This window comes from Macaca thibetana, chromosome 4 (assembly GCF_024542745.1).
Source record: "Macaca thibetana thibetana isolate TM-01 chromosome 4, ASM2454274v1, whole genome shotgun sequence".
Lineage (NCBI taxonomy): Eukaryota > Metazoa > Chordata > Mammalia > Primates > Cercopithecidae > Macaca > Macaca thibetana.
The window spans coordinates 111,079,738-111,106,172 of NC_065581.1; the positions used below are offsets into that span (position 1 = coordinate 111,079,738).

General features: G+C 40.8%; 1 protein-coding gene across 1 annotated transcript in view; it reads left to right on the forward strand.

Moving 5' to 3' along the window:
- The first annotated feature begins 3,883 nt into the window (after positions 1-3,883).
- Positions 3,884-26,435, forward strand: part of RGS17 (regulator of G protein signaling 17) — a 125,770-nt gene continuing 103,218 nt past the window's right edge. Inside the window, exon 1 of the mRNA XM_050786208.1 lies at positions 3,884-3,949. Coding sequence (XP_050642165.1) covers positions 3,930-3,949 — 20 coding nt within the window. The 5' untranslated portion in view covers positions 3,884-3,929. The remainder of the gene's footprint in view (positions 3,950-26,435) is intronic.

Consider the following 26,435-nt stretch of genomic DNA (forward strand, 5'->3'; position numbering starts at 1 on the left):
TGCGAAATTCAAGGGCATGGCCCTGCCTTCCACTGAGGGCTTTTATGCTGCATCACAACAGGGCAAAGAAGGTCAAACGGGAAGTGGACACATGCAAAGAGACAAGGCCCGAGGAGCATCCTGGTTTTGTAAGACTCTCCCCTCTAGGGAATTTGTTTTTCCCATGAGAACTTTTCCAGTCTCCTCCGAGTGAGAACTGACTCACTACCTGGAGAACTGCACTAAGGCATTCAAGAGGGATCCACCCTCATGACCCAAACACCTCCTGCTAGGCCCCACCTCCCAGCACCACCAAGTTGGGGATCAAATTTCAATACGAGTTTTGGAGTGGACAAACTCAAACCATACCACCAAGATATACACAGGGACTGCAAGCGATCAGACTCCACAAGGTGACTTTCATTAAAGTCGCAGCTACTGAACAACAAGCTGTGGTTGTTTCCACCCATCTACTCAACTCTCAGACGGTAGAAAACATTTTCAGTCCTACAATACTATTATTACAGATTCTGGCTCATGCATAAGGGATTACACAAAAAACTGCAACCGTGAAAGAAAGTCACAAAGGGGTTACATTTGGCTTAAGCAATTAAATGAATGGCAGAATAGCCAAGTTGTCATACAAAAATTGCCCAAACAGTCATTATAAGAATTTATGGAAGTAAAGGTCCATTTTTTTTATTGAGCATGCTTGTTTTAAAAGTGGGTTGTAGGAACCTTACCCTGACATCTAGTTTAAATGGGCACTCCTGCATGGAGCAATGTGTGATGATCTAGGCAGAGGAAACATCATGCACCATCTGGGATAGGTTGGGCAGAGGAAACAATGTGGCCTATCTGTTTACTTCTGAAAAGCAACAGATCCTCAAAGGCAGCAATTAGGATCCAAGAAGAGGCATCAGCAAAAAACAAAGAACACTTTTTCTAAGTTTGTTATTTATTCAATCTGTCCTTCATTCGCTATTTACTGAGTATATACTATGTGTCAAATCTTGTTCTGGGCACTAAAGATAAAACACTGAAAAGTGAAAGCAAAGCTCTTGAGATCCTTTATTTTAGCAGGGGCTGAGGAGAATGAATAAGCAAACAAATGAATCCAAGCTGATTCAGATAGTGAAGTGTTTTAAAGACAATGAAATAAGGGGATCCAACAGAAAAGAACTCACTGGGGCAGATTGGATTGGGTGGTCAGATGAAGACTTCTGAAAAGTGTTATTTCCGCAGACATCTATGTGATATTAAGGAGTCTACTATGCAAAGATCTGGTGCAGAGGATTCCCAGCAGAAAGAACAGCAAATACTACAAGTTATATTTCTTCAAGAAACCTAAATAAGCAGGTCTACATGGCTAAACCACAGTAGCTATGATCTACAGAAGCATGGTATAAGGTAACTAGTTAGGGACAATAGTATATAGAATCTAGGCTGTGGTAAGAATTACAAATTGTATTTGAAGTGCAATGAAAAAAAAAAAAAAAACTCATTTGAGCATGTTAAGAAAGGGCATGACACAACCTGATTGTTTTTAAAAGATTGTTCAGCTCTTAGGAGGGTGTTGTTTGGGGTTGTGGAGGATAGCAACGAGCAGACAGAATGGGAGACTTTTGTGGTTGCCCAGGTGAGAGATGACGATAGCTTGGACTAAGGTTGTGGCAATAGAGAATGATCAAAGTTGATGACTTGGAGATATATTTTGGAAGTGAAGAAAACGTGACTAATTAATTGAGTGTGGGGATGAATAAAAGCAACAAAACAAGGATGACTTCTAAATTTTTGGAATGAACAATGGAGTAGAACAATTTGAGGAGGAACAGGTTTGGAGGGGGTAGATATCCGGAGTTCTGCTTCTGAGATGCCTGTTAACCATGATAATAATAGTATCTACCTTGTAGGGTTGTTGTGAACAACGAATACGAAATATGAGGAGAATTTAGATCTGTACCTGACATGTAGTGATTCTTCAATAAATACCAGCTATGACAATTATTCCTCAAGTGGCGATGTAAAGGTAGTGGAGGACATAAAAGAGTTCTGTTGTGAGGCCAGGACTAAAGATATAAATCTGAAAGTTATACAGGATTCAATGTTGCTCAAACCATTTTTGGTGAAGAACTTTTATCTTTATCTACCATGGATCAATACTGCAGTGGACTAGATGTGTTTGAATCTCCAAAATTCATATGTTCGCATTCTAACCCCCAAGGTGATGATATAAAGAGGTGGAACCTTTGGAAGGTGATTAGGTCATGAGGGTGGAGCCCTCATGAACGGGACTAGTGTCCTTATAGAAGAGACCCCAGAAAGCTCCCTTGCTCACTTCCACCACGTGAAGACACAGCAAGGAGTCAGCAGTCCATGAGCTCGGAATTGGGCCCTCATCAAATAAGGAATCTGCCTACATCTTGATCTTGGACTTCCCAGTCTCCAGAAGTGTGAGAAATCAGTTTCTGTTGCTTATAAGCCATCCAGTCTACGGTATTTTGTAATAGCAGCCTGGAAGACAAAGACAAGCACTTTTGTGAAATCCAACAGAACTGAAGGCACTTTCAAGAGCACTAGTACTCAAAGCCAAGGGAGGCCCTGGAGGAGGCCCTGAGACACATTTAACTCAAGTATCTCTGAGCGTATTAGGGTGGAGGCACAGGAGAGTTCAGTAGGCTGAAATAACACAACGCTTGCTTACATGAACACACGAGCAAGGGGAACTCACGCAGATTTACAAGTAATCTGCTTTAATTAGGTGTAAGAAAAAAAAGCCCATTCACTCCTGCAGGAACTCCCTCCTCTTCGCACAGATGTGGTATCTGAAGAGCAAGACACTGCTTCTCCACTACCTCCGCACAAATACTTGACTCTAATCATCGGAGGTACAATCTAGCGCTCGGACTGCATAAAGTATCTCAAGCTCCTTCCCTACCAAGCTGGGCTCCACTTGGGCACAGAACAATTATCAGACCTGGTAACTACCAAGCTGTTCCCTAAGGATGCTCTAGGCCCCAAGCATAAGCACCTCCGTTAATAATTCACCACTCTTGCCTTGTCATAGGCTTTTCTCACTCAAAACTCTGCTCCAGCGAGTGTTCTGGGGGCCTGAGGCAGCTGGCATGGGCCAGGCCAGAGAGCACCTGCACTGATTCTTAGGAGAAAAGGTCCTCTTTCTGGGTGAGAAAGTCAGTAAAGTACAGGACGCTTTATAAAGTCCTTCAGGCAGCAAAACTTGCTTAACTTCACACTTTCTTGACAGGCAATACCCACGCAGGCAATACCTCCTCCGGGACCCGCAGCAGGCAGGCTGCTGTGCCTGGCAGGCCGGCTCCTGGGTGCAAGGCTCTCGCGCAGCCCAGGACAGCAGCGCGCGGGCTGCGGAAGAGTGGAGTTGCAGGGACCCGGCGGAGAGCCGCTGTCATTCAGGGAAGCTCTCGGGACTCCGGGGCTCCCGCGAAGCTCCGGACGGGCGTCGCCGAAGCCGAGAGTCCCGGCCCAGCCCCTCCGCACGGTGGGCGCCTCGCCCAGGCGAGCGCGCGAGGTCGGACGGGGCCGGGGGCCGCCCGGGGAGGGGGCGGGGACGGGACTCTCGCGGCCGCGCGCCGGGGTTGGGAAGCCGCCCCTCCGGCCGCGGCGGGCGAGGGGCTGCGCCGGTCGAGAGGCGCATGCGCGCTGCCGAGCGGCTCCCGCTCCCTCCCCGCCCACCTCTCCCTCCTCCCCCTCCCCCTCCCCTGCATCCTCGCCGCTCTCCCTCTCTCCTCGCCCGCTGGGTGCTGAAGTTGGGCGGATGGCAGCAAACCGGCTCTGCTAGAGGACCGAGCCACCCAGCCCCGCTCCCCTGGACCCATCGGCGCGCTGCCCACATCTCCAGGCGACCGGGTAAGACGCTGCCTCCAAACCGAGCGGTGCTAAGTAAATGACATCAAAATGTCTGCTTTGCACCAATGGATGGATTTTTTTCAAGGTAGGGGGGAGGTGAAGGAAGGAGGGGGCGGAGAGCGCGACCGCCCATGCCCCGGCGGGGACGGTTGCGCGGCGCTGGGGTCTAGGCTGTGGCCGCTGCGCCCCGGGCGGGAGCGGGGGCTGCGCCGCGGGTCCGGGAAGTTGAATCCCGCGTCGCTGCCTAGACGCGGTCCGCTCGCTGCCCTCAGCTGCTGCGGGGAACCGAGCGAGTGTCCTGCCCGCCGGGAAACGCTCGGCCAGGTCCCAGAGTTCCCGCGGAGAGCCGGGAGCCTCCTGGGGGCGGCCAGGAGGGCCGGGCCGGGGGCGCGGGAGACCCCGCGGGGGCGCGAGGTGCTGCGGGTTTTGTGCGGTTGGCTGGGAGCGAGGAGAATGTGCAATCAACAGTGTCCGATCGACCGATCACCTCGGGTGCTGTGTTTCCTCCTTTATGTCTCTTTACCTTTGGGAATATGCACTGCTCAGGTGGGGAAGGTGTTCGCAGAAGAGGTTGCGAAAATGAATCCTTTGAGCAGCAGTAAAATACCGGAGGGGTGTGTGTGTGTGTGTGTGTGTGTGTGTGTGTGTGTGTGTGTGTGTGTAGGGGGTGGGGGGTCTCTTTTGTTCCTTCCCCTCCCCTTAGTCAAAGGAAAGGGAGTCCTGGCGTGTGCAGCGCGGGGTGGATTCCACAGCCACCGAGGGGGCGAGGACGAGGAACGCCCACCAACCGCGAGCCGCTGCCCGGATGGGCGCATCGGAGCCTCCTTTGCTGTAGGTGATGATGGTCTTACCGTGATCGATGGAATCAGTTTAATCTCTGCCTCCCCGCCGGCCTCCCTGCTGTCCCTCTTCGAGTGCTGCGGCAGAGGCTGGGTGCAGACACGGCCGCTTTCTCCTCTTCTCCCTGCCTCTCTGTCTCCCTGGAAAATGCCGGAGGACTAGAGGATGGCGGAGGGACAGAGCTGGCCTCGGAAGCTGCGGGTGGGAGCTGCTCCTCGCGAGCCGGAGGCTGCTGGCACCGCGTCCGGGGCAGCCCGCGCCAGCCTCGGGAGTCCCTGGGCTCCGGGAGAGCGAGCCGGGGTCGCCTGGCCACAAAGATGCCCGCGCGCCCGCCCGGCGTACGGGACCCGCCCTGCGCCCTGAGCCCTGCGCCTCGCCCGGAGCCCGGGACGCCGGCTTACCTGGGAGAACCCCTGTCGCCCAGGGACAATTGACCCTGGCTCCTGGCATAACTCTCCTGACCTCCCCTGACCTTTCCATAAATGCTTCTTTCCTTAAAAGAGTCACTGTAAGATTTGTCTGGAGAACTTCACACGCTTCAGAGTTCTTTCTTTTCTTAAATTGTTTTACGGCGAGATTCTCTCCAGCGTGGGATCGCTTTCACAAATAATAAAGAGAAATCTTAGTTTGGTTCCCATGTAGAATAAGCAGTTCTGAGGCTGGGTGCCATCTGCATTTCCGGCGTTCATACATACTGGTTTTCCGGGTGATGAACCCTTCTGAAAATCATTTAATTGAAGACGTGAGAATTGATTTTTATTCGTGTAGTGGAAAATAATGCTTTCCTCCTCAATTCATAGCTGCTAGACGCTGCGTGTACGAAATAATTTGCAAACCGTGAAACATTTAAAGTACATTGTACTTGTTTCCAAAGTCTTTTGTAGTAAGAGTATTATCCAAGAAATATACATTATAGCACTCCTATCTAATGAAAGGGTGGTTTAATACAAATGAATGAGAAGTTTGACCCCCTCCAGTTGTTACTATTGTTAAGCCATTTCTTCTGTTAACATGAACTAAAACAGTAATTAGCACACTCAGGGGAGACTGGATTTATTCACTAGTTTTTATAATCTTTTGAAACCTACACTTAGAGCGACCATAGGAGAGTAGTTTATTTAGTTTTAGGCAACGAGAAAATAAGCGTTTGTTATTACAAAAAGATGGGTGGTATTATTCATTAAATAAGATAAATCTCCATGGCAATGACATCTGATCTCAGAGCCACGGGCACTCATCCTTCCTCCTGAAACTAGTCTGAAAGATTAAGAAAACCGTCTAATTTACAGAACAAACAACATAAGGTGTCTGTTATGCAGATTGATTTCGACCCTTTTTGCTATAGTTCCTCAACGACTCCTTGGCGTTTAGTCCCCATGGAAGGGAATTAACAAGGACAGTTAATTTACTATCCTGTTCATTCTAAGGCAAACAGCATTTCCTTCTCAAATAGGTATCTCTTTGGTTGTAGGGCTCTTCCTCTGAGGTACTCATTTATTTGAATTCATCATGTTTAAGGTCTAAGTTCATTATCATTGCTATAAATATTTTATACTTTTGCATAATAAGAAATAATAATAAAAATAATAAACCTTCCTTAACATTTCCTACCACGAGGGCCACGGTCTTTGAAGAAAAGGAGAAATATATATTCTTACCCATTTGTTGTTCTTGTTACAGCCAAGTAAAAGTGAAAATTTTGAATCTGAATTGATCAAAATTCTGGTTGACTTACAGAGTAAAGTCTAAGAAAAAATTTACCTGTTAATCTAAAGCTGTAGGGATAATGGCCTTTGTGTCAGAAGTCCATTTGCTAAAATCATGGGCTTTCCTGGAAAAGGAAGGTAGGCATGGATGATGACGTATGACGCTAAGAGGGCTGGGAGTCCATTCAACCACATTTCTGCTGAGAATCCTGTTTCTGATACTCTCCAACTCTGCTTACTTAACACTGAAAATACTGCACTACCAAGGAGGGCAAATTGAAGGACCACTATATATCCAGAGGATGAGAATAATGCTATGTGATGTTAAAAGCATTTTATTTCACCTGATTGCTATAGTTAGAGTATAAGTGTGAATGCATTGGGGAGGCTTAAAATTATATGACATTTCCAAGGGAGTGTCAGGGGTCCTCAGACAAATATATTTTTATGGAAAACCTTAAAATAATCCTTTGCTATAGGTAGCCAATAGGTAGCCAAGACTGTCAATGTGAGATTGATGGATACTCCCACCTTCCTTCTCTCCCTACCCACAGTTATCTCTGAAAAAAAGACACTTTCCTAACTTCCAAAGAAATTCATTTAGACTATTATTTCTGCTATTGTGCCAGCACCTGGCACGGTATCTGGCAAAAGCAGGTGTAAAATAATTTTTCCTAAATTAATACATTTTGCAGGGTCGACATGGCTCACAAAAGTCTTCCAAGGTAAGAATTGCATTTTTAAAATCAGCACTTAATACTGTTTACCAAGTACACTAGTTGGGCTCCTGAAACTCATGTTTATGGTTCTACATCTTTGGAGGAAGCAATTTTCAGAATTGTCATTTTGATAATATATATGTGTTTAATACAGTGTTTATGTTACTGATTTGTTTCCCAATTATAAAAGCAATATTTGCTTATTTTAGATCCCCTACAATACAAAATTACCTATTGGCAGATATGGATGTGAAGAGCACAAATTTTGGGTCAAGCTGGCCTTAGCTTGTATTGTGGCTCCTCCCTTTAACAACTTTATTGCTGTAGGCAAGTTACTAATCTGTCCTGAGCCTCAGTTTCCTCAGACATACAAGAGGGATGAAGGCAGGATGCAAGCATAAATACAATGCAGTGTATATAAAGTACTGAACATAGTGCTTGGCATGTACTGAGTGCTTATAATTATCTCAATATCTAAAGAACTGCTATTGAAAACACAGCATAGTTTACCTCAAGTTTATTTCCTTTATATAAATGTATCATTGTTTTAAGAATTTGAATCATGTTGTAGAACAGGGGTCCCCAACCCCTGGGCTGTGGATGGGTACCAGCCCATGACCTGTTAGGAACCCAGCAGCACAGCAGGAGGTGAGTGGCTGGTAAGTGAGCATTATCTCCTGAGCTCCTCTTCATGTCTGATCAGCAGCTGGCATTAGATTCTCATAGGAGCGTGACCCCTATTGTGAACTGCGCATGCAAGGAATTGAGGTTGTGCACTCCTCATGAGAATCTAATGCCTGATGAGCTGATGTGGAACAGTTTCCTTCCAAAACTATCCCCCCACCCCCACTGCCATCCGTGGACAAATTGTCTTCCACGAAACCGGGCCCTGGTGCCAAAAAGGTGGGGATGGCTGTTTTAGAACCTCATACTTCTAAAAAAAATTAACATTCCTTTGTTGCTGTTTCTCAAGAAATTAAAATTGATTATTTTTAATGCGATTTAGTGACTGCAAAATAGTTCACCTTATGGATGTCTTTATTTAGCCATTCTTTTATCTTTGGGTTTTGATCCTCATGCCTAAATTTTGTACGCATATCTCTATTGCACTTTCTCCTTTGGGCACGATGCTTAGAACAGCTAGTTCTTGCCAACATAATGCCATTCTTTAAAAAATCTTTGCTAACTTGATAGGTGAAAATAATATTTTTCAAACTTTTATTTCTTTGGCTACCAATAAGACTGATTACTTTTTGACATACTGATAAGCAGTTTTTGTCTTTGAGGATGGCTCGTTCAAGTCTTTAGCCTGTGTTTCCACTGCTAGTCTGGTACATTTCTCTTATTTGTTTGAGTGCTAATATTAATTTTTTAAAAGGCAACAGCAAACAAGGAAAGGAAATGCTCAGTGACAAAGGCTCCATGTGGTAAAGATACAAAGATCACTGTGGCTAAACCAGAAAGGCTGGATCAGCCAGGGTATCGGGGTTCATCACATACTGCTATACCCCCGAGTTTTCCAGACTTTACAGTTCTTTTTAGAAGTCCAGAACCAGTAAACAATTTGCTCACAAACACCTTACTATGAGAAGCTTGTGTCTGAAGAGTTCCCAGATAGTCATGGATTGTTTCTGCCAGTTGCCAATGTTATGGAAGAACTTCCGAGTTTTTCTGAGATAAAGGGGTTGAAAGGAAAGATGGGAGTACATGGAAAGCCTAGGGACGTTCTTTGTGATTTCTCCTCAGAATGACTCAATTAAGCTTAATTATAAAACCGTGTCAGGTTAGAATCATATCTTACCTCAACTTGTAAGCTCTAGGTGAAATTTAAACATGTTAAAAGTAAGAATTTAATGTGTTACCTTAATGAGCTCTGTATCTGCGATGTTGCACATGATTCAGTGGTCTTGTAAGCTCCTGTTTTTGACTTTTAAAGTTCTGTAACTTTTGATAACTTTGTTTTCAAAAGTTTAATTATCTAGCTTGGAAAATCTACAAAGTCCTTAGGTATTAAACTATCTAGAAAGTATAAATGTTTTGTTTTGTTTTTTTGAGACAGGGTCTCACTCTGTCACCCAGGCTGGAGTGCAGTGACTCAATCATGGCTCACTGTAGCCTCAACCTCCCTGGGCTCAGGTGATCTTCCCACTGCAGGAGCTGGGACTACAGGTGTGTACCACAACGCCTGGCTAATTTTTGTATTATTTGTAGAGTTGGGGTTTCGCTGGTCTTGAACTCCTGGGCTCAAGCAATCAATCCACCCACCTCAGCCTCCCAAAGTGCTAGGATTACAGGTGTGAGCCACTGCGCCCAGCTGAAAGTGTATAAGTTTATAATCATCAGTGGTACCAGTTTATCAAATACAGTAAAACCTGAGTAATTCAGAATTTATAATGATGAGAGTTCCCTTTAGGAGAAGCAGTGACCTATGGTGGAAAATAACATCTATTTCAAATAGAAATGGATTTGAATTTTTACTATTTATTAGATGTGCAGAGTTTTTCATGAAATTATAGAAGTACTTTATACTTTGTATTCTAGCATAAGTAATAAATATCTAAAATCGCTGAATTTCTTAAGCTTTGTATGTGAGATTTTTTAAAATCCCTGTGTCAGTAAATATAAGTCTATTGTAGTCAATGATTGTGGTTCACAAAGCAAATATTTACTTCCTTATCTCGGGTCACAGGCTTTTCACAGTACAGTACTGTTGATTGGCTGTTGAAATACACAGGTTATAATTCAAGAGCCATCGCATTACAGTAAAACAGACACAACCTGGGGGAAATTATGACATAAATGGAATGAGCATGTGAGTGTTTATTTCATTTTAAAAATTATCTTGACTCTTCCCAATAGTATAGTGAGTTAAATCCAGTGAAAACTCTTGTGCAAGTTGTTACTTTCTCTATTTTCCAGTCTCTATGAAAGATAGGAGCCTGTTTTTTTGGTGTATTTATGATAAGTCATGTAATCTACAGATTTTATGAGTTAATTTTGGCTCTTGGTAGATGACCCCATGTCCACGTCCTGTTACCCTAAACTCTCCTATTTTTTCAGGATTTATTTAATCAAACTCAACAATATTTGAAAGTTTGCTATTTGAAACACAGTAATCCATATGATTGAATTCATATGAGGCAAAAAAGCTTATGGAAAATTGCTCTTAAAAGAAGGAGACTTTAAAAGCAGAGAATGTAATTTGGTGGAAAGAGCCCAGGTTTTAGATTCAAATAACCAGGGATTTAGTCTTCACTTCTTTGAGCCTTAGTATCATTATCTGTAAAACTGAAGACAATTTTAAAAAGTTAAAGGATTAAAAGAAATTATGTCTATAAAATCCTTCATATATTGGTACTCAGTATGAAAATATCAGGTATTTTACTAGAGTTAATAAATCAAAATAGATACAAGAAACATCGTGTAAACAATAAGTGCTTGAAGGGGTTTTAATTTCGTGCCAGTATTTGTCTTGACTAATTGGTCCTTGTTAATGTTTAGGTTGTTCTCTATGTATTTCCTGTGTTATCCTTTCCTGACTAGTTTGTTTCACCAACCTATTTATAAACATATTTGAGCACCTACTATGTGCTAGACTCTGTGATGTTTTTGGATACAAAGATTAATTAAACATGGTCCATTTCCACAAGGAATTCATATATAAGCTTCTTCAACTTATTTTTCTTTTATCCAGTGAGTACTGGTCATTCTAAGCTGTGAAGTCATAGCTAAATACAACATGGGAGTAATAGGCAACGATTTCCTTAGGGTTTAGCAATAGACTAATTGATGTCAAAATTTAGGAGCCTCTACCACTAATATTCAAGCAAGCTGCTAAGCAGAGACTCAGAGATAAGAAGAAAAGCAGGAAGTGGCTCTGTTTATGGATGATTTAACAACCTCGACCGTAATATCAAAACAACAGACTGGAGGCTTAACCGTCTTTGTGAACCTACCTCAACACCCAATTCCTTCTCATAGAAATAAAGAAAATGTATACATACATCTGTACTATGCCTTTTCCTCCCTCACTTACAGGCTACCCTGTGTAATCATTGTAATGTAAGTTATTCTAAAACGCTGGTGTAGGGGATGAACAAAGGGGGAAGGAGAGTGAGATCCCTGCCCTTCTTCAGGGTTCACATTTCCCATGCACTAGCAATATTTTAGAATTTGTTCCTGATACTGTTGCAGTTCCGTCTTTGATTGCAATCTGTTTATAATATAGTACCTTGACCAAAAACCCAGAGTCCTCGGTTTGGATGAAAAAAAAAAATACATTTAATTTTGAGAAAGAAAACCATTTTCCATACCAGCTTGTTAAAATCACTAGGGCAATTTCTAAATCTAGCAGTTAGATTTGCCTTGATCTAGGAAGATTTTATATGATTTATAAGATCAGAGTGAAGACTTCAAACCCTTTTGAGAAATATGTCATGAATATATAGTTAATATGTCTAACTATGGAAATGAAAGACATTGACATTGTGAATCAATTAACTTGAAGGTGAGTTCTGCACTCCTGTCAGCCACTACATTTAACATGCTTGTCATTAAATCTTTGACCAGGCTGTTAATAAGTAAAAATGTATGCTAATGTAAGATTTGAACCTATTTCTTTCTCAATTTATTTATACTCAGCACTACCATACAGTATTTTACCTGTGACCTGTGAGTTTAGTATGATCAAAATTCACTAGATAAAAGCAAAGGAAAACTAGTATCTTTTATTGGAGCACTAAGGCATAGACATGCTATAAAGCAATACAATGACCTATATAATTTACAAACTATTATGATTAACTGATGCCGTATTGTGAATTGGAGTATTAAATACTCCAATGTAAATTGCGGTAAAACGCTTCATTGTGAACTGGAGTACTAACATTTTCCCTACATACTGTTTGGGTGAGGCTTGACATTTGATTTTCCCCACTCTTTCTTCTTCTTATTATTGTTATTAGTATTTCTAAATAGATAAATTGAGGAGAAAGGAGTATCTTTGCTTTTTGTACATCTAATAGTTCATAGAAAAATAGATGTTTACTCTTATTTTATGTAATTTTAGGATGTTTACATAATTTTGTTGCCTGAAATTTAAAACGTATCAAGAGCTCAAACGTTCTGTCTGCCAGGAAACAAACAAACAAACAAAACCCTACTGTCTTATTTTCTTCTGGTAGTCAGGAATAAACTGCCCTGATTGTGATTTCTGTGCTAATTTATGAGAAAATAATATTGGCAAATTTGACTCAAGCTATTGGAGTCCATGTTTTCTTCATCTACTCAAGTCCAGTAACTTCAATTTTCACTGATGAAGAAATATTTTAGACTAAGTTACTTTTAGTAAATTCAATGTCTAATGACCACCTATGTTTATATAAATGATGGATTTCATTGAAAGTTACATTTATTTATCATTTTAAATACTCAAAACCAAGCCATAGAGAAGTCCTTCCCACACTGGAATTGTCTCCAAAATGTAATATCTTGAAAAGATGATTTTGTGTGTCAGTATATGCATATATGTGTGTTTCCCCTTTTATTTATGGGAAACAACTGACATGATGCCTGCATAATCCTAACTAAATATTCAGGAAGAAAGGATACATGCTTGAGAATAGAGAGGGAGGCACCAGTGAGATGAGAAGGAGAGTCAAGTAAAAAGCAGGAAGGCTGGGCTCAGAAAACAAGACTATTAGTTAAAAACTCATTATATCTTAAAGTATAATATCATTCAATACGTGATTATGTAACTCTGCTATATTATGTAACCACTTCCAGTTTCGTGAATTCATGTGACCTAATCTTAAGAAGGTAATTTTTCCCAATAATTCAGTAATTTCATTGACTGAACATCTGAGTAATGCAAGTGGGGTTTCATAAGGTAGAATTCCATTAAATAAATGTTAATTCCAGGAAGGAAAAAATGTGAAGCACTTTTCTTGACCGAACATAGGTTATGTTAAATAGTTTAAAATTCTCGTAGGTGATACTGAAATTCAATCACATTGATAATCTATCCCCAAGTTTTCTTTCTAAATGCAACTATTTAAGTACATCTTATATAAAATTAATTTTATCTTTGTGGTGCAAAGAACTTTATGTCTTGTTTCAAAATACCAGCAATGAATAAATGTGTATGATAAACTTTTTCTTTTTTTTTTTTTATTGAGCAACAGGGCATTGCAATGACTTAATATCTAAAATATTTATTAAGACTTTGGGGGAGTGACAAGTGAGCTTGGAAAAGCTTGTCTGCTCATTGCCACTGAGATTGTTTTTAAGAGGATGGAGATTTATGACTTAGTAGGATCACTGAATGTGGTTACTCAGTGAGGTGGCTGATTGCAACCAAAATCAACTTTGGCACTTGGTGTGCTGGCCTCTGACTATTAGCCCCAAGAGAGTTCTAGTCTGGTTAGATTTTAGGGAAAAAGAAAGAGGTTATGTGCCTGAAAGTAGAGATCAGAGGATACAGTCTAAAAAGTTATATTAGAGAGAGGTAGCAACAAAGGAAACAGAGAAAAGTCTTTCGGTGCATTGGTAAATACAGCCTGTGTGGGTCTGAATTTCCAAGTGTTTGCATTAGATTTGCAAGTTTTCTTCAGTTTCTGCTACTCATCAGTTTTACCTCTTCTGTTTCCTGCCTCCTTTTTCTTAATTAATGTGCTGTGTAATTCAATCCTTACTCTGTACCAAAGAATAGCAAAATTAAAAAAAAAAAAAAAAATGGCCAAGTCTGAGGGATCCTAAAGAATAAAGAGATAAGACCTATATGTAAATTTCTGTTGTTATTATATTCTAGGAAAGAACTAAAATGCTGTGAGAAGTCAGCAGCATGAGATTAATTTTAAATGGCTAGACCAGGATCTGGCAAAAGTGTCATAGAGGTTGTGACATTTTCTCAGATTATTGAAAGATAGAATTTTGACAGACAAAGAAAGGTTTCCAGGCTCAAAGACAATGTAAATAAAGATAGATGCAGAATCAGGAAAATTAAAACCATTTTGTGCACAGTATTTCAAAAGCATACCACACTCACAGGAAATCACTAGATGATAAGGCTAAAAAATAAGATATATACTGGCAGCTGTTAATATCAGAGTAAAAAGGTGGAATTTTCCTTGCTAGGCAGAGTGCTGCTGAAGCTGTCTGAGCAGAGGATTACCAGGTAGGAGCTGTGCTATGGGACAATCACTTCATCAGTCCATGCAGTGGGGTGGTCAAGGGAAGTAGGGACACCACAATTTCAGCTGTCCAGGTGAGAGAAGAAGAGGCCTAAACTGAGAAACAGCAAAGGGCAGAGTCCATGGGAAGATGATGATGTGAGAAAATGTTTGAGTCAGAGCCTTCAAGACTTGGTGAACAAAAAGATCTAGAAGATGTAAGAGGAGCTATAAAGCTGTCAGGGAGCATTTTAGTCTATGAGTCTGGGAAATAAAGATGTCATAAGACATGGAAGAGTCAAACTGATGAAGAGGTTAGTGAGGAAATAAATTGAGTTCGGTCTGGGAAATAGTTTGACATAGCCATGAGAGTTCTCACAGATGTTTAGTACGCCATTGATTAAAAAGCCTCAGGGATATTGGTAGATTAAGTAGGAAGCAACAAGTATGATCTTAGGCTATGTCAGTAGAGCCATATAGCATCTAGAATGAAGTTGGCAATTGTTATGTTCTATTCTGCATATCCAAGTCACAATTGCAATGTTATTTTGAACTTATTTTTGACACCATCGTTAGAAGTCAAGAATACAGGTGGTGAAATTAACTTACAAGACAAAATAATTTGTGTGAGACATGGTTGGAGGAATTTGTACTTTCTTAACCTGGAAGACAGTGGTTTCCCTGGAAGATATGTGTGTTTCACCATTTGGGGAAAAGCTGTGGGAAAAGATTATACATTCTAAATTGTCCCAATGATATAATGAAAATAATAAAACCACCTTGCAGAGTTGTAGAGAGATAATGTGTGCAGTGCTGCTAGAACACATTTCGTATTCAGTGTGTCTTTGCTCTTATTGTTACCTTAGGAATAGCATTAGAATCAGTGGACACGCATCATAGAGATGTTGCCATCCTATTGGAAATAACTTTTTTGGTTTTTTTGTTGTTGAGATGGAATCTTGCTCTTGTCGCCCAGGCTGGAGTGCAATGGCATGACCTTGGCTCACTGCAACCTCCACCTCCCAGGTTCAAGCAATTCTCCTGCCCCAGCCTCCAAAGTAACTGGGATTACATGTGCCCACCATCACACCTGGCCATTTTTTTTTTTTTTTTGTATTTTTAGTAGAGACAGGGTTCCACCATGTTGATCAGGCTGGTCTCAAACTCCTGACCTCAGGCGATCCACCTGTCTGAGCCTCCCAAAGTGCTGGGATTACAGGCATGAGCCACCACACCTGGCCAGAAATAACTTTTAAGAGTCATAGCCAGCTGGTTAGGTAAACTGCCTTGAAAGGTAGCAAGTTTAATGTCACTGAAAAAATGTAGGGTAGACAAATACTTGACAGAGATGTCATGGAGGAAATTTAATGACTGGGAGGCTGAATGAACTACAAGGCCTCATTCTAACTCTGAGGTCCAGATGGTACCAGAGAATTTGGAATGCAAACCCAAGAGAATGAATAGAGCTAGAAATAAAACTTGAAAGTCTTTTACGTCCAGGTAACAATAGTAGAAAAGTGCCAAAGGAAAAAGAGAAGAGAGCAGGTGAGCTTAGAATTCTGGATCATATTTGCATGAATGGACATGTGGAAAAAGAAGGAAACAAAATATACACATATGCATATATGTATACATGCATATATTCATGTATATACACATTCATACATAAGATGGTCAGAATAAAAATGTGTTATAAAGAGAATGAAGACACTGTAATATGCCATAAAACCAAGAATGTTGAAATTTTTTAGCCAGTTTTATTCATATATATATTAATCCTACACCAAAGATTAAAAAAAGTTTAAGAAAGGAGATCAGCTGAGTTATGTCATGTGGAGAAAGGGTGAGTAACATCAAGACCAGGATGACACATCAGATTTTGCAATGAGGAAGTTACTTGTGTTTGTCTAGAAACTACTTGTGATTAATGATTTATATATCATCTATTTCCAAAAAGTTTGAGGCAGCTTAAATAAAAGCACTTTCACACAAGGCAGTAAAAATAAAACAAAATAAAGATAAGAAACCACCAAGAGAAATAAATGGGGGAAATAGTGAATGTACCACAAAACCTGGATAAGATCGTTATTGTAATAGGAGCACTACCTTTTAGCTATGTGGTTCCTGGCAGCCAAAATAAAAGGGTAACAGGAAAGATTATGTATAATTCATTGGTTAAGGAAGGAAAACAGATCTTTAGGAGAATTTTTGTTTCCTGGCACTAAATTCCATGAAGAGAATATCCCATGCATTCTTAGATAAGAGGCTGTGACATGTTAGACAATGTGATCAACAGTGGTTCTGCTGAAGATGCAGGTTTGCTTTAAATTGCTATTTCTTCTTTAAGGCCTTGAAGGTCAAGTGTGCAATATTAAGATGAGGCTGGTAAAAGCCAATAAGGCAGTAATATTTCTTGTGGGCATAGACCAGGTGGGCGTCTGAATACTCCTGGGTGTGAAAAATCAGCATAAGAGAGCATTAGAGAAGAGGACATCTCAGAGAAGAAATGCAAGGATAGTACCATGAATGTGAGGAGAGAGAGCACCAAGCGTCCTGCAACCTCCTTTCCTTGGCACTTGCCACTCCCTCTGCCTAACAAGCTGTTCCCCAGTCTTTCTCATCATTCAAGTTTCCATTCAAATGTCACTACTTCAAAGAGACTCTAAGAACTGTCTTCTTAATGTGGTCCCTTCTTCATCCCTCCTCATATCTGTCACTTATCTCTAACAATAATCCGTTTTATTTAATAGTATTTAGTGCTCTGTTAAATTATTTTATTTGTTATTAGTCTCCCTTATTCCAGAAACTGGAATGTAAGCTAGTACACCAAGCAGTGCCAGTGATTGATATGTTGAAGGAATGAATATTTTATGAATAGGAAAGAACTCAGCTCGGTACTGATGTGATAATAAATAGGATGGTAGTATTGGGCATGGAGTAAATTCTTCCTAAAATGTTAGCTGAGAAGAGGATGATAATTATGATAAGGACATAATTTTGTCCTGGGAATATCAAGAACATTGGGGCTTGAAGGAAGAGCACATATTCTCTGTATACATTTCTGTCCACTCACAAAGTGCAGGAGTACTAATGTTAATGGTACTAATATGAATTGATCATGATTATAAGGGGTGGAGCCTAAGTGGGAAGAGTACGAAGAGTCCTATATCATGGCAAACTCCCTTTCCTCTCATATTGGATGAGATTGATAGTGCCTGATATGGTTAGGCTTTGTGTCCCCATCCAAATTTCATCTTGATTTGTAATTCCCATAATCCCCACGTGTCTAGGTAGAGACCTGGTGGGAAGTGATTGGATCACGGGGGCAGTTTTCCCTATGCTGTTTTCACGATAGTGAATGAGTTCTCACAGATCTAATGGTTTCATGAGAGGTTCTACGCCTTTTGCTCACATTCTTCTGTCTCCTGCCGCCATGTGAGAAAGTCCAAGCTTGCTTCGCCTTCACCTTCCGCCATGATTGTAAGTTTCTTGAGGCCTCCCCAGCCATGCAGAACTGTGAGTAAATTACATTTCTTTCCTTTATAAATTACCTAGTCTTGGGTATTTCTTTTTTTTATTCTTTTTTTAAAAATTATTATACTTTAAGTTCTGGGATACATGTGCAGAACATGCAGGTTTGTTACACAGGTATACACTTGACATAGTGATTTGCTGCACCATCAACCGGTTATCTACATTAGGTATTTCTCCTAATGCTATCCCTCCGCTAGTCCCCCACCCCCTGACAGGCCTTGGTGTGTGATGTTCCACTTCCTGTGTCCATGTGTTCTCCTTGTTCAACTCCCACATATGAGTGAGAACATGCAGTGTTTGGTTTTCTGTTCCTGTGTTAGTTTGCTGAGAATGATGGTTTCCAGTTTCATCCATGTCCCTGCAAAGGACATGAACTCATCCTTTTTTATGGCTGCTTCGTATTCCTTGGTGTATATGTGCCACATTTATTTTATCCAGTCTGTCATTCATGGGCATTTGGGTTGGTTCCAAGTCTTTGCTATTGTGAACAGTGCTGCAATAAACATACATGTGCATGTGTCTTTATAGTAGAATGATTTATAATCCTTTCAGTATATACCCAGTAATGGGACTGCTGGGTCAAATGGTATTTCTGGTTCTAGTTCCTTGAGGAATCACCACACTGTCTTCCGCAATGGTTGAACTAATTTACACTCCCACCAACAGTGTTCCTATTTCTCCACATCCTCTCCAGCGTCCGTTGTTTCCTGACTTTTTAATGATTGCCATTCTAACTGGCGTGAGATGGTATCTCATTTTGGTTCTGATTTGCATTTCTCTAATGACCAGTGACAATGAGCTTTTTTTTCATATGTTTGTTGGCTGCATAAATGTCTTCTTTTGAGAAATGTCTGTTCATATATTTCACCCACTTTTTGACGGGATTTTTTTTTTCTTGTAAATTTAAGTTCCTTGTAGATTCTGGATATTAGCCCTTTGTCAGATAGATAGATTGTAAACATTTTCCCCCTTTCTGTAGGTTGCTTGTTCACTCTGATGATAGTTTCTTTTGCTATGCAGAAGCTCTTTAGTTTAATTAGATTCCATTTGTCAATTTTGGCTTTTATTGCCATTGCTGTTGATGTTTTACTCCTGAAGTTTTTGCCCATGCCTGTATCCTGAATGGTATTGCCTAGGTTTTCTTCTAGGGTTTTTACAGATTTAGGTTTTATGTTTATGTCTTTCATCCATCTTTAGTTAATTTTTGTATAAGGTGTAAGGAAGGGATCCAGTTTCAGTTTTCTGCATATGGCTAGCCAGTTTTCCCAACACCATTTATTAAACAGGAAATCCTTTCCCCATTGTTTGTTTTTCTCAGGCTTGTCAAAGATCAGATGTTTGTAGATGTGGCGTTATTTCTGAGGCCTCTATTCTATTCCATTGGTCTATATATCTGCTTTGGTAGCAGTACAATGCTGTTTTTGTTACAGTAGCCTTGTATAGTTTGAAGTCAGGTAGTGTGATGCCGCCAGCTTTGTTCTTTTTGCTTAGGGTTGTCTTGGCTATACGGGCTCTTTTTTGGTTCCATATGAAATTTAAAGTAGTTTTTCTAATTCTGTGAAGAAAGTCAGTGGTAGCTTGATGGGAATAGCATTGAATCTGTAAATTACTTTGGGCAGTATGACTGCTTTCACGATATTGATTCTTCCTATCAATGAGCATGGAATGTCTTTCCATTTGTTTGTGTCCTCTCTTATTTCCTTGATCAGTGGTTTGTAGTTCTCCTTGAACAGGTCCTTCAGATCCCTTGTAAGTTGTATTCCTAGGTATTGTAGCAATTGCAAATGGGAGTACACTCATGATTTGGCTTTCTGTCTGTCTGTATTGGTGTATAGGAATGCTTGTGATTTTTGCACATTGATTTTGTATCCTGAGACTTTGCTGAAGTTGCTTATCAGCTTAAGGAGATATTGGGCTGAGATGATGGGGTTTTCTAAATATACAATCACGTCATCTGCAAACAGAGACAATTTGACTTCCTCTCTTCCTATATGAATACCTTTATTTTTTTCTCTTGCCTGATTGCCCTGGTCAGAACTTCCAATGCTGTGTTGAATAGTAGTGGTGAGAGAGGGCATCCTTGTCTTGTGTTGGTTTTCAAAGGGAATGCTTCCAGCCTTTACCCATTCAGTGTGATATTGGCTGTGGGTTTGTCATAAATAGTTCTTATTATTTTGAGATACATTCCATCAATACCTAGTTAATTGAGAGTTTTTAGCATGAAGGGTGTTAAATTTTATTGAAGGCCTTTTCTGCATCAATTGAGATAATCATGTGGTTTTTGTCACTGGTTCTATTTATGTGATGGATTGTGTTTATTGATTTCCATATGTTGAACTAGCCTTGCATTCCAGGGATGAAGCTGACTTGATCATGGTGGATAAGCTTTTTGATGGGCTGCTGGATACAGTATTTTATTGAGGATTTTTGCATCGATGTTCGTCAGGGATATTGGCCTGAAATTTTCTTTTTTTATTGTGTCTCAGCTAGGTTTTGGTATCAGGATGATGCTGACCTCATAGAATGAGTTAGGGAAGATTCCCTCTTTTTCTGTGGTTTGGAGTACCAGCTCATTTTTGTATCTCTGGTAGAATTCAGCTGTGAATCCATCTGGTCCTGGGCTTTTTTTAGTAGGCTATTAATTACTGCCTCAATTTCAGAACTTGTTATTGGTCTATTCTGGGATGCGACTTCTTTCTGGTTTAGACTTGGGAGGGTGTATGTGTCCAGGAATTGATCCATTTCTTCTAGATTTTCTAGTATATTTGTGTAGAGGTGTTTATAGTGTTCTCTGATGTAGTTTGTATTTCTGTGGGATCAGTGGTGATATCCCCTTAATCATTTTGTATTGTGTCTATTTGATTCTTCTCTCTCTTCTTCTTGATTAGTCTGACTAGCGGTCTATTTTACTAATCTTTTCAAAAAACCAGTTACCGGGTTCACTGATTTTTTTTTGAAGGGGTTTTTGTGTCTCTCCTTCAGTTTTGCTCTGATCTTAGTTCTTTCTTATCTTTTGCTAGCTTTTGAATTTGTTTGCTCTTGCTTCTCTAGTTCTTTTAATTATGATGTTAGGATTTTTATTTTAGATCTTTCCTGCTTTCTCCTGTGGGCATTTTAGTGCTATGAATTTCCCACTAAACACTGCTTTAGCTGTGTCCCAGAGATTCTGGTACTTTATGTCTTTGTTCTCATTGGTTTCAAAGAACTTATTTATTTCTGCCTTAATTTTATTATTTACCTAGTAGTCATTCAGGTGCAGGTTGTTCAGTTTCCATGTAGCTGAGCGGTTTGGAGTGAGTTTCTTAATCTTAAGTTCTAATATGATTGGACTGTGGTCTAGAGACTGTTTGTTATGGTTTCCATTCTTTTGTATTTGCTGAGGAGTGTTTTACTTCCAATTACGTGGTCAATTTTAGAATAAGTGCAATGTGGTACTGAGAAGAATATGTATTCTGTTGATTTGGGGTGGAGAATTCTGTAGATGTCTGTTAGGTCTGCTTGGTCCAGAGCTGAGTTCAAGTCCTGAATATCCTTGTTAATTTTCTGTCTCATTGATCTGTCTAATATTGACAGTGGAGTGTTAAAGTCTCCTGCTATTATTGTGTGGGAGTCTGTATCCCTATGTAGACCTCTAAGAACTTGCTTTATGAATCTGGGTGCTCCTGTATTGGGTGCATATATATGTAGGATAGTTAGCTCTTCTTGTTGCATTGATCCCTTTACCATTATGTAATACCCTTCTTTGTCTTTTTTGATTTTTGTTGGTTTAAAGTCTGTTTTATCAGAGACTAGGATTGCCACTCCTGCTTTTTGGTTTTTTTTGGGTTTTTTTTTTTTGTTTTTTTTTTGCTTTCCCTTTGCTTGGTAAATAGTCTTCTTCTATCCCTTTATTTTCAGCTTATGTGTGTCTTTGCACGTGAGATGGGTCTCCTGGATACAGCACATTGATGGGTCTTGACTCTTTACCCAATTTGCCAGTCTGTGTCTTCCAGTTGGAGCATTTCGCCCATTTACATTTAAGGTTAATACTGATATATTTGAATTTCATTCTGTCATTATGATGCTAGCTGGTTATTTTGCCCGTTAGTTGATGCAGTTTCTTCATAGTGTTGATGGACTTTACAATTTGGTATGTTTTTCAGTGGCTGGTACTGGTTTTTCCTTTCCATATTTAGTGCTTCCTTCAGGAGCTCTTGTAAGGCAGGCCTGGTGGTGACAGAATCTCTCAGCATTTGCTTGTCTGTAAAGGATTTCATTTCTCCTTTGCTTATGAAGCTTAGTTTGGCTGGATATGAAATTCTGGGTTGAAATTCTTTTCTTTAAGAATATTGAATATTGGCACCCACTCTCTTCTGGCTTTTAGGGTTTCTGTAGAGACATCCACTATTAGTCTGATGGGCTTCCCTTTGTGGGTAACCCGACCTTTTTCTCTGACTGCCCTTAACATTTTCTCCTTCATTTCAACCTTGGTGAATCTGACGATTAGGTGTCTTGGAGTTGCTCTTCTCAAGGAGTATCTTTGTGGTGTTCTCTGTATTTCCTGAATTGGAATGTTGGCTTGTCTTGATACATTGGGGAAGTCCTTCTGGATAATATCCTGAAGAGTGTTTTCCAACTTGGTTCCATTCTCCCCATCACTTTCAGGTACACCAATCAAACGTAGATTTTGTCTTTTCCCATAGTCCCATATTTCTTGGAGGCTTTGTTCATTCCTTTTCATTCGTTTTTCTTTAATCTTGTCTTCAGGTTTTATTTCATTAAGTTGCTCTTCAATCTCTGATATCCTTTCTTCCACTTGATGGATATGGCTATTGATACTTGTGTATGCTTCACAATGTTCTCATGTTGTTTTTCAACTCCATCAGGTCACTTATATTCTTCTCTAAACTGTTTGTTCTAATTAGCAATACCTCTAACCTGTTTTCAGAGTTCTTAGCTTCCTTGCATTGGGTGAGAACATGCTTCTTTAGCTCAGAGGAGTTTGTTATTACCCACCTTCTGAAGCCTACTTCTGTCAATTCGTCAAACTCATTCTCCATCCAGTTTTGTTCCCTTGCTGGTGAGGAGTTGTGATCCTTTGGAGGAGAAGAGTTTGAGATCCTTTCTGGTTTTTGGACTTTTCAGCCTTTTTGTGCTGTTTTTTCCTCATCTTTGTGGATTTATCTACCTTTAGTCTTTGATGTTGGTGACCTTTGGATGGGGTTTGTGTGGACGTCCTTTTTGTTGATGTTGATGCTATTCCTTTCTGTTTGCTAGTTTTCCTTCAAACAGTCAGGCCCACCTGCTGCAGGTCTGCTGGTGTTTACTGGAGGTCCATTCCAGACCCCGTTTACTTGGATATCACCAGCGGAGCCTGCAGAATAGTGAAGATTGCTGCCTGTTCCTTCCTCTGGAAGTTTTGTCCCAGAGGGGTACTTACCAGATGCCAGTTGGAGCTCTCCTGTATGAGGTGTCTGTCGACATCTGCTGGGAGTTGTCTCCCAGTCAGGAGGCATGGGGGTCAGGGACCCACTTGAGGAGGCAGTCTGTTCCTTAGCAGAGCTCGAGTGCTGTGCTGGGAGATCCGCTGCTCTCTTCAGAGCCAGCAGGCAGGAACATTTAAATCTGCTGAAGCTGTACCCACAGCTACCCTTTCCCCCAGGTGCTCTGTCCCAGGGACATGGGAGCTTTATCTATGAGCCCCTGACTGGGGCTGCTGCCTTTCTTTCAGAGATGCCCTGCCCAGAGTGGAGGAATCTAGAGAGGCAGTCTTGCTCCAGGGGCCTTGCAGAGCTGTGGTGGGGTCCGCCCAGTTTGAACTTCCTGGAGGCTTTGTTTAGACTGTGAAAGGAAAACTGCCTGCTCAAGCCTCAGTAATGGTGGACGCCCCTCCCCCCACCAAGCTTAAGCATCCCAGGTCAAGTTCAAACTGCTGCGCTGGCAGCAAGAATTTCAAGCCAGTGGATCTTAGCTTGCTAGGCTCCGTGGGGGTGGGATCCACTGAGCTAGACCACTTGGCTCCCTGGCTTCAGCCTCCTTTTCAGGGGAGTGAACAGTCCTGTCTCACTGGCATTTCAGGCACCACTGGGGTATGAAAAAAAAAATCCTGCAGCTAGCGTGGTGTCTGCCCAAATGGCTGCCCAGTTTTGTGCTTGAAACCCAGGGCCCTGGTGGTATAGGCACCCGAGGGAATCTCCTGGTCTGCGGGTTGCAAAGACTGTGGGAAAAGCGTAGTATCTGGGCCGTAGTGCACCGTTCCTCACAGCACATTTCCTCATGGTTTCCTTTGGCTAGGGGAGGGAGTTCCCCGACCCCTTGCACTTCCCTTGTGAGACGACGCCCCATCCTGCTTTGGCTTGCCCTCTGTGGGCTGCACCCACTGTCTAAGCAGTCCCAATGAGATGAGCCAGATACCTCAGTTGGAAGTGCAGAAATCACCTGCCTTCTGCGTTGATCTCACTGGGACCTGCAGACTGGAGCTGCTCCTATTCGGCCATCTTGCCAGCCACCAGGTATTTCTTTATAGCAGTGTGAAAACAGATTAATATAGTGCCCATTTAAATTTTGGAGACTCTGTGCTATTATTGCTTTAATAATGTCACAGTGTTCTTTCTAAGAGTCATTAGCCAATGCATCCTTTTATGACTCTTCCTGGTAACTAACAACAAAACCCTTATTATATTGACGTGTGTGGGGGGGGGGTGGGGAGCGGGGGGACAGTAAAGAGTGCATCAAAATTGCCTAAAATATAAAGCAAGTTGCTGACCTATAAATGTAAAAGCAGAGGTGCTGGTAGAGAGAAGCTCATCAGAATTGAAGAGGAAACTAGAACCAGGAAAGGAAAGACTGGAGATAAGACTAGGAAGTGAGCCAAACATCTCTTTGAATGTGGACTGGTTGTTTAAAAGAACTATGGAGAGGAGAGGAGTAACTAGAGGAGACTTAACAGCAGCCCGAGATGGATAGTAGAACAAAACAAAACTCTCTTGACACTGATTTTGGGTTTATGGAGCTTCTTGGCCGTGAAAAGCAAAATTATCAATGGAGAAGGGTCAGGAAAAGTACCATGGAATTTGCTGGAACATCAATTTTATTCATTCTTGAGAAATTTAAAATGTTTCCATATCAAAGTAAAAACAAGTATTAGGAAACAATATATCAGTTTTATGGATTCACTTGTTTATTTATTTGTATGTTTTTTAGGTTAGACCTCATGTTTGGAAGAAATTTTGATTATTCAGGTACCATATTGGGCTTTGCCTCAGGGCTCCAGGGGGCAAGTTTGCAGTTTAGAGACAGTGGAATTTCCCCAAGGTTGTGAAGCAAAAGGTTTTAGACTCATATAGCATGATAAGTTTAAATGGCACCGTGAAACTGTCTGAGTCCACGGGTCCTTTTTTCCCTCATTTCCTTATCTCTAATATTTTAACTCCTAACTAGAAGAAATATGTTGTGAGACAAATACTACAAATTGGTTTTTCTCTAGTGGCTTTACTTAAAGCATCTGAAATGACAAAAAGTATTTACAGCTTTGCAAAAGACAGATTAAAAAACAATCTAATTTTCCTTGCATGCTGAAAGAGGAGGTTTTATCATGATATTATCTGTATTACTTAGTCCATTAGCCAAATGTGTGGCTGCTAAAACAAACGCACAAGTAAGCAAACACTTTCCCGGCTGTAGTTTGTTAGATTGTTCCACAAGGGGATGTCCCATCTAGTGAATGTTGCCTGTGTGCAATTGACCAAGTAAGAAGATACTCTTAAAAAATGGAAATGAACATTTAAAGGAAAAATAATCACGTCATAAACTAATTGGGAAAGTACTATTTGGAATGCAAATATGAAATAAGGTAGATTTTCATATACACTCATCCCTTATTTGAAGGCAGAACAGTGACCTGTCATTCAAAATAAGGGGATAAACAGGAAATTGAAGTTGAAATAATAAAAATGAAAAAAAAATGGCATGTAGCTGCAAATTTTTCAAACCATAGAGTAAGAAACTAAATTTACCTCCTGTCCTGTTTTATTGCTTGTTTATTTGCTTGTTTGTTGTTAATGTTTCATTGCATTTGGCTTTTATAGACATAGTCTGGGAAAGAGGAGTAATTGATTTTTTAAAAAAATACTTATTGAGCATCTACTATGTGCTAGCACTGTTCTGGGAGATGCAGATTAACTAGAGAACAAGACAGACAAAAATGCCTGCTGTCATGAGATGGCTATACTTGATCTTTGAGGTTTTTTTATGGGCTCATATAGCTCCATTTGGACTCCTTTGTAGAGCAAGGCTATAAAGATTTATCTGCCTGTCTATACACAAACACACACACACACGCACACTATCATTCATACATTAATTAGGTAGAAATATATAAGGCTAAGTGAAGGGGTACCAAAGGCATAGTGGCTGTATCAGATTGGAATATAGGGGAATTTTCTACATCTTAGTTTTTTTAATAAAACTGACATCAATCCATTTCAAACCAATATATTGTACTACAAATATATAATTGCAGTAGAGAAAATATTGGAATGAGAGGTCAGAAGAAGGAGATTCCACTCTCTTGCCTTCTCTCATTCAAGGAAATATATGGCTCATAGCATCTGAAGTCTGGGCAC